Source organism: Halichoeres trimaculatus, unplaced genomic scaffold (genome assembly GCF_033239565.1).
Source record: "Halichoeres trimaculatus isolate MK-OKI-2021-1 unplaced genomic scaffold, fHalTri1.1 fHalTri1_scaffold_6, whole genome shotgun sequence".
In the NCBI taxonomy this organism is placed as follows: Eukaryota; Metazoa; Chordata; class Actinopteri; order Labriformes; family Labridae; genus Halichoeres; species Halichoeres trimaculatus.
The window spans coordinates 24671633-24684509 of record NW_027437184.1 but is presented as its reverse complement, the minus strand read 5'-3'; the positions used below and the strand labels follow the sequence as shown (position 1 = coordinate 24684509).

Genomic DNA, 12877 nt, shown 5'->3' with positions numbered 1-12877 from the left:
TTTGAGTTTTCTGCGTCTGCGAGTTAACTGGCAGGGAGTCACTCGACAGGGACATGCTCTTACTACTCAAAGCCATATTCTCTTTTTACTCTACACTCTGTAACCCAGTCTGGAGTCTGTTGTTTGGCTTCAAGTGTTTGCATTCAGTGCCGCTCGACTGGTAGCCTCTGATGTGTTCATCCTTCAACCTTTGAATGCAAACTTTTTACACCAGCCAGCCTCAGACAGGCTGCACCACTGAATGCTACTCGTCTCACTCTCATCAGCCACACGTCTTGCCTGCGTCGCTGTGGAAACATTGTCTTGCCTCTTCAAAATATAGCTAACCATTGTCACTCGTCCACCAAGTATGATGTAATTAAAAACTGTCATTTTGAATGAAGACGCACAATGAAAGTGATCTAATGAACATGTTTGAGTCATTGTGCAGATCGTTGATTTAGTCGTAGGAGCCGCATCTCCACTCTTCTCTCTACACTCTGTTCACTGAGATCCCGTCAGCACAGGAAGCGTTTCGCACGGCGCTCTGTTTTGTCAGCTGTTTGGCACTAGGTTATTGCAAACACAGTCGACTTAGTCAGAGCTGAGTCTTTGCATGGGGCCAAGCGGCTTGCAGTTAAAGGTCTACACATAAAAAGCCAGGGCTTTGTCAAGGACTTAAGAAGCCATCTCCCACCCTGATCTATGTTGTTGTCGTCGTGAGTCACATCCACACACGTTAGCCTAGTCGGGTTTCCTTTCCAGAATGTTTGAGGACCACGCCGTGTGTGATCCGTCGCTTTGGGGTCAGTTTTAGTTTTGCTAACTGGAAAAATTTTTTGAGAGGTTTTTGTTACTTGACCAACATCTTTCTTCGTAACAGCCTTTACTAACTGACAGGTTATTTTTTTCTTTATGCAAAAACGTCAAGGGCTTTTGGCACTCCATCCACAGTAACCCAGAAATGACCCGGATTTAAGTTGTGTTGCCTTAAATGAATGATTTAACCAACGATGGGCCTGTAGATGATGCCCTGACTGTTCCTCTGTCCCGTGGTCTGTTTGCTCCCAGCTCATCTTCACACCACAGTGTAAGAAAGGAACTCGCGTGATATTTCCCTCACTTGAAGGCCATACATTTTTTTTGTTATGGAGGCTCCCGTATGCCTGCTGCTCCCTGTTTCCTGGTCTTATTCAGCTGCTGGTCCTCAATTCAGCCCCTCATTCACTCTCACTCTGAAAAAGCAGTCAGACACTGTGGTGATGTCACCCCAAACTACGGGAAGAAAGCTACATGTATGCATTAAAGATACAATACACTACATTACGACCCAGAGGAACAGTCAGGTGTTCATGTCCCGGTCCATTAAATACAGCACAACCTGAATTTTTCTGCTGCAAAACCAAATTGACCATGCTCTTTTACATATATGTCTTTGTATACACATGCAATGTCTTCAGTTGCATGTATGTATGAGTATGAGACCTATGGTTTTATCCATGATATGCTTGATCTATGGCTTAGACACTCTTATTACCCATTAAGAGATTTAAAAGACAAATATGGTGCTATCGGACCTCATATTGGGGTGGTCACAGCTCGTGACTGGTCATGCGGACTCATTGATCATATCATACTTAAAGATGCTGCATGTAAGATTTTCTCTGTGGTATCAGGCTGTGAAATACGACAAGACGACACGTTAAAATACCGAAGGATGTGTTCATCACCGTTAAACAGTAGCCCCTTTTATTCTGTCCAATGTGGGTGATTTTGGGATCAATTCCCTATGGGAAAACCAGACCGATATCTAAGATGTAACGAGGAAGAAGGAGTCCCTGCAGCAAACCCATCATAGGGGCTGTGAATGTACTGTCAGTGGTCGTTATTTCACTCCAACAGCCATACAAGAAGAGAAAATCCTACATGTGTTACCTTTACTATCCTTGATATATGCAGATCTGTTCAACAGGTGTTTATTTTTTTTCCTACCAGTGCAAGTCAACACCCGTTGCAGGTTTGAAAGGACAAGAAGTCACACGTAGCCTCCCTCCCCCTGTCGATATCTCCCCACACTGTGGCCCGACCTCATGGCCTAGTTTGTCCAGGCGTGACGTGTGTTGTTCGGTAGAAGGTGGCAGTAGTAACCGTGCTCTTTGCCTCTTCCGGAAAACAAGAGGCTGCTTTTATTTTTCAGAGCACATCCTCCGTTTTCCTCTAGCTGCTGAATCGTTTGACCTCTGAAAAGGAAAAAGTCTGAGGCGTCAGAGTGGAAGGCCTCGTCAGGGTTAGGCCTTCACAGACGCTCTCGGGCAGCGTTGAAGGTGAGCACCTCCTCTGACGGGACACAGAGTTAATGTTTTACGTAGAAGACGTAGAGTTCTAGTCGTGCTTCTGTACTGATCAACTGTTTTTAACAGCATTGATACCTCATGGGACGTTATGGAACGACATTAGTAGTTTGTTGTAGCAGATTGTGTTTTGGTTCCATACCAGGGTTAGAGTTCAGCCTCAGCATTCCCAGCGTGGTCATTCTCATATTTTGAGGAATGCTCAAGCTCATGTTACCTTCGTATGTTTGACTGAACCAAAGATGCCAGCGGCCATGCCCAAATGCTGCTCTTCAGGCTTGGCTTCCTGTCCTTCCAAAAGACACCCCTGCAATTGACAAAAAAATGTTCTTTATGTCTTTTTTTTTGTGCGATTTCTCAACTGTCTTGACTTATTGAGCAACCCGATTTTTCAATGAATTTTCATTGAGTCTATCTCTGAAGCCGTTGATGGCATCACAGATGGTAAAAAATGGTTGCGTATTGTTGTTACTTGTTTTGTTTATTATTATTATTATTATTATTATTATTATTATTAGTCGTATTGCTATAATTTACAAAAATGAAAATCCCATGGTGTGCCTCCTAGCTTTATGGGTTTATAAATGTTTTTTTCCCTAAAGACCAGCAGTTATACTTTGTATAAAAGATGGATTTTTCCTTATTTTTTATGCCATTAAAGAAAAAAAAGCCTGTTTTCTTTACTCTGGACCCAGTAGCTGCACTGGTATACAATCGCACTGATAGATGAATTAAAAAAAAAAAGAATAAATGAATCAATAATAATAATGATAATGACAAATGAAATAAGAACTACAATAAACTTGTGTTTGAAACTTTTATTATAAAACTTTAAAAAGAAAATAAAAAAAGAAAATGACTGTTTTTGTACATCAAAATAAATTCTTTTCAAAAGAATATTTTGGATCTAGTTTCAAAATTATTTTAGTGGTTTTCTATGTTCTGAACTTTTGAGACACTGACTTCGAAGACGTGTCACTGTACAAAATGACTTTTTTCTGTTGCAGTGGCCTGATGGGCTGGGAGGGTTACCTGGTGTAACTCCTCATACCAACTTTGATTTCTTTTCCTTTTCCATTTTTGGAACTTTTTTTTCTCTGCTTTATAGTAACTTGAAAAATGTTGATGGAATAATATGAACTGGGAACTTCAAATCCATCCCCTGTAGAGCTAGACCCTTCCTCCTTTCTTATTGAATTGCTGTTAGTGTGACGCGACTTGAAACGGGCATTTATTATGATAGTATGACTCCAAATGAGAAAAAAAAAACACAAAAATAAACACACCCCAAAAAAATCCAAGAGGAACAAAAAAAGAAATTAAGCAAAAAAAAAAATTGCAAAAGAAAAGTGGGGGGAGGGTTGAAAGAATATATATGGAGGGGTTATCTAAGTATGTAAGCAATGGCTGTGAAGATAATGTAGTTTTAAACATTGTTATTACCTTTTAAAATCATTTATTCAATAAAAAATATAAAACCAACTGAAAAGAAAACACGTGTCACTCTATTTTCTTTCAACACAAACATCTACACACACCGCATGCTGGAGTTTCCTTTGAATATGAAACTCACACCTGAAAAAGCTGAAATCGATCCATTCATGAGCTTTTGGCTTGTGTTGTTGCTACACTTCTTTATTACTCTATCAGTATCGTGTAATCTTGTTTGGCTTCTTCAAAGTGTTTGAGTGTGTGACAGACCAGTTCACATTCAGTGGAATTGGTGGGAAAATGAGACAACAGTTGATGTGATTGTATACGTGGGACAGTTTGACCCAGGAAACAGCTCTGACCTGCTTCTTTTTTAAAGATAGAAACTGCGTGTTCCTCAGAAACTGCTCCACAGTGAGGTCGGTGTTTTAACAGGATTTAGAGTCAAACCAGGAAACTAACAAAATACAATCTGTAAATTCAGATAGGTGTTTGAAACATTATGAGGAATGCTCCTTTAGAGCATATGAGGCTTTTCCAGCCGTCATTGCACCGCTTGATCCTCTGATCAGATGTTCCCGTCTCTCTTTAAGTTACGCCGTCACATACCAGCAGAGCTGTGGGCTATGTTCTGATTTTCAGGCTCCACTGATTGATAAAGGTTTCATTCAACGCTCGGCCTAAGTATAGCTTTTAAAATGTCGTTTCATAACAACTACAGCTGAAACTGAACAAAGAGGCTCTTTGTCCGCTGAAAAGAAAATGAGTTTTCCATGTGAGAGCTGTGTTATTAAAGTAATTCACCTCATCAGGGAAACATTTCTGTCACAAAGTTGGAGAGGTTGATGAAAACAAAATGTTATGTGAGGCTTAAAGCAGAATGAACACAGCCATGCTCTCTGTTTTGCAACAAATACCTGATTTACAACATTCCAAACCTGAACTGGACTGTAGAAAACAGAGAAGTCACTTTTTATAAGTCAAGATGTTTCAGTGACTGAACGTCATTTTTATTTGATGTTATGTGCTGTTTTTCCAGACAGCTATTACAACTGTGAGATAACTGAGGTAATGGCATAACTCTCAGAATTGATCGAATACTTGATTTGGTTCAACTCATGTTTTGAAGAAATGTTGAACTTAAATAAAATAAATAATAGCTATAAAAAGTCTAATGCAAAATGTAACCCTCACTTTCACTTCCAGAAAAATGGGACAAAGCTAGAGGTAGTGGTAAAATCATGTGTGCTGTGAACAGTTCACAAAATTGTGCTCTCAGTTACAAATCAAATTTCCCTCTGGGATTAATTAAGTATTCCTGATTCAAACCCACCCCACCGTTAACGAGTTCATGCTCACAACCTACATAGTCCTGCCTACAGTTTAACAATCTAAGATTGAATTCACGTAAAAATCTGGGCCCACAATTTAAAAAGTAATCTTCCCATTTAAAGAGAGGGTTTTTTGCTTTCCAATGATACACTCACCGGCCACTTTATGAGGTACACCTTGCTAGTGCCGGGTTGGACCCCCTTTTTGCCTTCAGAACTGCCTTAATCCTTCGTGGCATAGATTCAACAAGGTACTGGAAACATTCCTCAGAGAGTTTCCTCCATATTGACATGATAGCATCACACAGTTGCTGCAGATTTGTCCGCTGAACATCCATGATGAGAATCTCCCGTTCCACCACATCCCAAAGGTGCTCTATTGGATTGAGATCTGGGGACTGTGGAGGACATTTGAGTACAGGGAACTCATTGTCATGTTGAAGAAACCAGTCTGAGATGATTCCAGTTTTATGACATGGAGCATTATCCTGCTGGAAGTAGCCATCAGAAGATGGGTACACTGTGCTCATAAAGGGATGGACATGGTCAGCAACAATACTCAGGTAGGCTGTGGACTTTAAACCATGCTCAGTTGGTACTAAGGGGCCCAAAGTGAGCCAAGAAAATATCCCCCACACCATTACACCAGCAGCAGCAGCCTGAACCGTTGATACACGACAGGATGGATCCATGCTTTCATGTTGTTGATGCCAGTTGTAACCAGTGGTTATTTGAGTTACTGTTGCCTTTCTATCAGCTCCAACCAGTCTGTCCATTCTCCTCTGACCTCTGGCATCAACAAGACATTTTGTCCCACAGAACTGCTGCTCACTGGATATTTTCTCTTTTTGGGACCATTCTCTGTAAACCCTAGAGATGGTTGTGGGTTAAAATCCCAGTAGATCAGCAGTTTCTGAAATACTCAGACCAGCCCGTCTGGCACCAACAACCACGCCACGTTTAAAGTCTCTTAAATCACCTTTCTTCCCCATTCTGATGCTCGGTTTGAACTGCAGCAGATCGTCTTGACCATGTCTACATGCCTAAATGCATTGAGTTGTTGCCATGCGATTGGCTGATTAGAAATTCGTGTTAACGAGCACTTGGACAGGTGTGCCTAATAAAGTGGCCAGTGACTGTAGATATCAAGTAATAATGCTGGATGTACATACTAAACTAAACGTGTGCAGACTTTTAAACTGCTACATATTCAAGTTGTAGAGTCATAATCTGTCTTCATAAATAAATGAACTAGGTTATATAATTATAAGTCCATCATCACACAAGAATCTCCCAACTACTTCAAGACATATTTGAGGAGCGGGCCTCAAACAACAAGGGCTGCCTTTAGCTCTGTCCCGACAGGCCTCCATAGGACTGGCCAATGAAAGGGGAGGGGGTTTGTGGAGTTTGAAGCTTTAAAGACACAGAAGCTAAAACAAAATGTTTCTGACAAAGGCTGAAGTAAGGGTTTTCTAAAATAAAGGTGAGAGATAATAGTTTTTTTTTAAGAAATCACATAAAACTAACAGGGGGCATAAGAGAGACAGAATAAAACCTTTTAAAAAAACCCAAATGAAACGTGCAATAATTTTTGCCATTTACAGGTCTATTTTTAAAGTTTGAGGGCATTGTGCACAGGGTTGTGAACTGGTGCTCACAGATTAACAATCAGCTTTCATGGATTATAATTCTGTAGGCACAGATTGCTAACACATTGAGAACAGATTTTCACTTGTTTTCTAAACCTCAGCTGACACCAGGGTCCCCCACAGATTGTAAAAAAAAATGGATGTCATCTTGCTCGGCTCAAAGTGAGGTCGCCACAAAAACTGCTCCCCCTGGTGGCTGGCTGCAGTGTAGGTCAAAAAATCCAGCTCTCTAGTCATTCCAGATGGGCTGTGGTCAAACTTAAAAAAACTAATACACCTTGTAGAAATGTTTCTCCCGTCTGATTGTTGTGGTGATTTGAAGATATCATTTGGCTGCCTTGTATTCAGGTCCTCTTTTTTCTGAAAAGTTTTGTTTTCATTAGTTATACGAGGTTAAAATGAGGTTTTACTCATGTTTAACTATGATTGACAGCTGCCGTTCTTGTGTACTTTTTTTTCGGGGATTGTAAAAAATCTTGTGAAGTAGTCATGAAGTTATTAGACTCTCAAAAGACAGAAATTATTATTTTTTTGTCACCTGGATCCACCTAGATTCTCCCAGAATCCCTCACAGTCTCTACTGCGCAGACTGTGCCCGTGACAGGGGTTTTGGCTTCAAGACCGTACAATGGTAAATGGAGGAACCACGCTGTCCCCTCTATGCAGTCTATGGGGTCTCCATAGTTAATTTTATGACTAAATCAACAGCTTTTTCACAAGTTCCGCTTCCTACTTAGTTTCACAGGCTTCACATTTTAAGCTTGGAGGTTTTTGCTTGGTACAAACCCATAAAGTAAGTTAGAACTATGCACACAAATGACTTGAGTGGAGCTGTCAGAGCAGTGAGGAGGAATGTAACCACACACTCAGCCGGCTCCTCCACCTTTAAACCTCTGAGTGACAGAAGTCTGGGCAGGTGCATCTGGAAATACTTTTCTTGTTACCTGATATTCAGGGCTAAGTGTTCAGAGAGAGCTTTACATTTCACTTTGTGTGTGTGTGTGTGTGTGTGTGTGTGTGTGTGTGTGTGTGTGTGTGTGTGTGTGTGTGTGTGTGTGTGTGTGAACTGGAGCTGGCCTAAGATCAAATCCAAGCAGCACTTTGTCTCTCTTTGAGCCTGCCCCTGGGCCTCCATCTGTCTGAATGAGAGAGAACGATAGCTGAACAGGCTTAAACAGATTTTTTTAGAAGGAGAAACTCACATTAAGTCTATTCTCATTCACTTTATTTCTGCTAACCAGGGATTTAAGTTGTCTTTCTTTGTCAACCGTGTCAAATCCATTACACACTGTCTCTAACTCTTCGTTTCCGCTGGCAGTGACGCTTCTGTGCTGCTCTCCCACTCACCAAAGATCACAGTTTCCCCACATCCGCAGAAAGCACTTGACGAGATGAGCAGCATATTTTAACATTTGTCTCCTCTTAATTCGCAGTCACCTTGAGGCCTCTTTGCAGCCGATGTGGTTGGTTTTGGATCGACCTCCTCTCTCGATGATGAAGTGCTGCAGGCCTGTGAAAACTCCATGCAGCTCTCTTCAGTCGATACGCTGCACTTAAAGCTTTTTAGCCTGTCTAGCCTTACAGTGAGCGGTGAACCCAAACAGAGCGAGCAGACGCTTGAGATTTTATGAGTCAGGAAACAACCTGGCATCACTTCACATCTGAAGTGGGCCTAAAGGAAAGGGAAGTCGAGACAGTTTAATTATTTTGGATAGAAGCGTTTCAGCTCTGTTGTTGAGGGTTGGAAATGGAGATTTATGTCATTTAATTTAGAAAATTAATTAAAACTCTGGAATGGAGGCACATTTATGGTCTTAGGGTTAATCATTTTATTAAAATCATATTTAAAGGATTGCATACCCATTGGAATGATTTCGCCAAGGAGGAATCTCCAGTCTTAAAAACCAAAGTTACTGTGACAGCGCAGAAAGCTCCTGTACTGCTGTACCAAAAGGCATGAAGCCCACTTTGACTCCACACCTTTACAAGCATCCAGACAGGTAAAAAGTCAATTTTCCCAACATGGTGACTCCATTTCTTCAGGAATACATTAGTGATGTTCCTGAGACTACATCTACATCTTCTGGTTAAAAACCCCCTCCTATTTTCATACTTAAAATCTTCGCAAGGAGATCTCTGAAGCTATACTCTCTTAAAGCTCAGAGATTACTTGTTGACATTGTTGTTTTGATTGTTTTGACTTTTCGTATTCAATTGCAGTTAAAGGTCCCATATTCTGCTCCTTTTCTGCAGTTTAATATGGATCATTGATGTCTTCATAAAATAGTAGTGACATGTTTTGGTCCAAAAAGCCAATAAATCAAGCACAGCAGCATTGTTTCCAGAACGGTCCGATTTAGTGGGCGTGACCTTCATATGTAAATGAGCCACCGCTGATACCACCCCGCTCTGCCACGTCACTGAGAGCGGCGCTCTCACAATGTACACAATGTGTAGAAAACAGCAAAGCTTGTTTACCATAACATTACAGGCTAAAACAACAGGCTTACCGCAGCTAAAGTTAGCATCCTGAAGCTAACACAGAGACAGGGGGGACACTGAGGAAAAGCTCTTACATCTGCTCCACAGCACACAGCATTTAAAATACTCACATTTCCAGGGTCCGAGGTTTGTTGGCTGGTGGTTGGTAATGCACCTGGATCCAGGACCAGTCTATTCGCTAGCCCTCTGTTGTACTGTCCAAAGTTGGAAAAGCAGTCAGCCGTGAAGTGACTAGCACACACATGCACAGTTTTACGGAGTGTAGCTGGAACATTTCCTTAATGAATGAACTCTAGCCACTTAGTAGTGTCTTCTTCCGAGGGAAGCTTGAGCATGGAACTATGTGGCTGTTTACTGCAAAAAACAGAGCAGTGATTGCAGTGATGGCTGCTGGAGCAGCAGCGGGAGGGGTTTCGGGGGTATCTGCTCTGGTGTACCAATCAGGTCAGACTTGCTCCTGATTGGTCAAAAAAGGGAATCGCTGATGTCGGCAAATCCCCAAAATCCAAACAGCTCCTTTAGGTCAGGATTTTACATTTACAAGCTCTACTAAGTACAGTTTTTGTCATTAAATATCAAATTTTGTGGGCTGGGAGGAAAGCCAAAGACCCACAAATTTCCCTAAAAGACGTAATAGAGTGATTTTTGCATAATATGGGACCTTTAAGTTTTAAAGCAGTTTTTCTAGTTTAATTTTTAAATTGCCATTAGTTCTGTTTTGATTGCCTCCAATTTTTTTTTTTTTGTTAAAAGGGATAGTTGCCAGGGACGAGATTCAAAATAAAAAAAAAAGCATTGTCTGATAAAAACTGGAAGCACAGATGAACAACCATCCACATGAAACAATGTGATATGTCACTCAGTGCTATTCTGTCTGGTCACAGGGCAGATGGTAAAAACAAAACAAAAAGGTGAGTTGACATTAATTGACAAAGATGACTCTTAAAGACATTTTCAATGTGATTGTGGTTTATTTAAATAATTTTTGCAAACTTAAAATACAGGTTAAGTTAGTTACCGTTTTTGGAAAGCCTTGTTTTTATTTATTTGGTTAATTTTTTTCCCCTCCTCATTTTTTGTTTCATTTGTTAGTTTTCCATCTACCACAGTAAATGTGTCACCGTTATGACACATACTTTATTTTTTGATGCAGAAACAATCTACTTAAAGGATCAGCAGGATTTCTCTAAAAAAATAAAATCTCAGCTTTAACAGGACTAATTCTGCACATTTATCGCTTTACGGCCTCTGTAGATGTGTCAGTATCTGCCTCAACCTTCTCCTCAGCCTGAATGCTCATGTTGTGGTTGCATCAGGACATTTCTGGCCGGAGAGTAAGTGCGGTTGCATCAGCCAATCACAGCACGCCCAGCGCATAAGTGAATTTACGTGTTGATAACAGTGAGAGGAAGTAGCTGTCGTGCGTAGGTACGATAATGAATGTAGCAGGGAGAAAATAAAAACACAAACTCCAAACATTTTTTATCTAAACTGGGTCAAATGGACGAAAAATCTCTTACTCAATCAAAACAGTCACTTTAAATATTTCCTGAACTTGGTTGTGTGCAAAAAAATGCTGAATAAAAGTGAGCAAACACACCGAAAATGGTCAACTTAAATCACTTTTATTGTCAATACAACACATACACTCAAACCCATAGAAATACAAAAGTGTGTCATGTCCCTTCTTAACTGTACTTACAGTATATGCTACATTAACACACACAGCCCTCACACTTGAAATGATACAGACCATGACTGAAATATTCCCCATCACATACGCAAGCTAATACTTCCTTTTGATTGGGTTGTCAATAAATGACCCAAAGTGACTTCATGCAGATCATCTGATGCTTTTCTTACATAAAACTGACACTGTGAGAGTGTGCGGTGGAGTTAAGTCAGGAGTTATGTGACGATCAGGCAACAGTTTCAAGTTTCATGTGTGTGTTTCCAGCCCAGATACAAAAGTTTTCCAAATCTAACGTCACAGTCATCCCAACCATGCTTTAAGCCGTGTATGCACTGAATATGGTCCTATGATACAACAGAACAACAAACACATAAACAGAACCTCGTGGCAGAGGTAATAATAGCATCCCAGTGTAGATCCTCATTCATCACTTTAAATTTCAGCATGTAAAACATCTTTGTGTCCTCTGATTATCACACCTGGAATGACCGAGACAGCTGGAGGCGGATGTGACAAAGAGGCCACTGACACAGATTTCATAATACGTGGCAGAGGTGAGGACAGAGGGACGCCATCAACAAGTTTTCAGTCATGACAACACCAAAGAGGCGATCATACATGTGAAACAAAAAAAAAATGCAGCTATAAACAAGCAAGAACAGCTCACATTCAAGACGCACTTGAGACGAGTAAAATGGCAGCTTAATCCACGAACATACGATCATACACAACAGCTGTAATAGCTGCAGATCAGCAGTGACATCTTACAGACTTCAAAGTCTGTCCTCAAATTTTTACATTTGCAAAAAGGCATCTTGAGAAAATCTCCCAATATTTGCTTCTGGAAACAATTTCCAAAATAAGAAAAACAAAGAAACATCGTTCCCTCACCATGATGCTACCTACCAGCCTTACAATGCCTAGTGTGTGTGTGTGTGTGTGTGTGTGTGTGCATGCAAGCCGACTACAACACTAAGAAATGACACGTTGATGCACTGGCCCTGAAATGCTCACTTGTTTCAGTAAAAGTGATCTTAAAAGATGCTTTAAAATATTGATTTAAAAAAAAAAGAGAGCAGGCATTTAGGATGAAAGGCGTGGTCTGTCTGTGTGCGTCTCCTAACGGGACATTCAGTCGACTTTCTTGCTGCGCAGTCGCAGCGTGTCCAGCACGTATCTGCAGGCCGTGCCCGTGTGCTGGGAGAGGAGCGTGAGGACCTTCCCGTGGATGAGGGTCAGCAGGGTCTGGTGGCCCGTCGCCCACACCCGGTACCACGGGCCGTAGAAGGGGTCAGACACAGCCGGGCAGAGCATGTTGTTCAGGTTGACCTCGGTCAGCTGGAGGAGGAGAGGCGGGTTTAGTAAACAAAGTGTGACACAAACAGGAATCAGGATGAACTACACTCAGCTGAGGGAAGCAGAGACTTTTCATTTCTGTTAAATAATAAATCGTTGCGTTTTTCTTGTTGCCATTATCCCTCATCTGAGCAGGGACAGAAATGAATCTTTATCATGAAAAACAAGCAGATGCTTCTTTGCACAACCTTTAAGTCTGAACAAATTTAAACAAGACACGCTGTGACAGCACATTTTTCTCAGCTGTTTGACATTTGTATCATGTGTCTGCAGCTCATGACCAGCTATGCTAGGAAAGGAATTATCAGCAGCTTCAGTCCTACTTTTCTCTTCATCTATCTCCAGAGCACTGAGGGAGCTCTAATTCTTCACGAGAGGTACATTCACTCCAGTAACACATTCACTCCCCTTCTGTAACAAGTATCAGGTTTTAATTAATAAACCCCAATTTTAAGACGGTCCAACATTTTTAAATATTCTAGTTAAACTCTTGCTTTTGCGGCTCCTTTTACGCTGTCGGATTTGACCAATGTTGTATGTGCCTTCGCTGATGTTCACTTTGTTCTCTACCCCTGGTGATCT

General features: G+C 41.1%; 1 protein-coding gene across 1 annotated transcript in view; it reads right to left on the bottom strand.

Annotated features, from left to right (window-relative positions):
- Nucleotides 1–10858: 10858 nt before the first annotated feature.
- tmem164 (transmembrane protein 164) overlaps nucleotides 10859–12877 on the bottom strand; it is a 36186-nt gene continuing 34167 nt past the window's right edge. Inside the window, exon 6 of the mRNA XM_074671456.1 lies at nucleotides 10859–12277. Coding sequence (XP_074527557.1) covers nucleotides 12071–12277 — 207 coding nt within the window. The 3' untranslated portion in view covers nucleotides 10859–12070. The remainder of the gene's footprint in view (nucleotides 12278–12877) is intronic.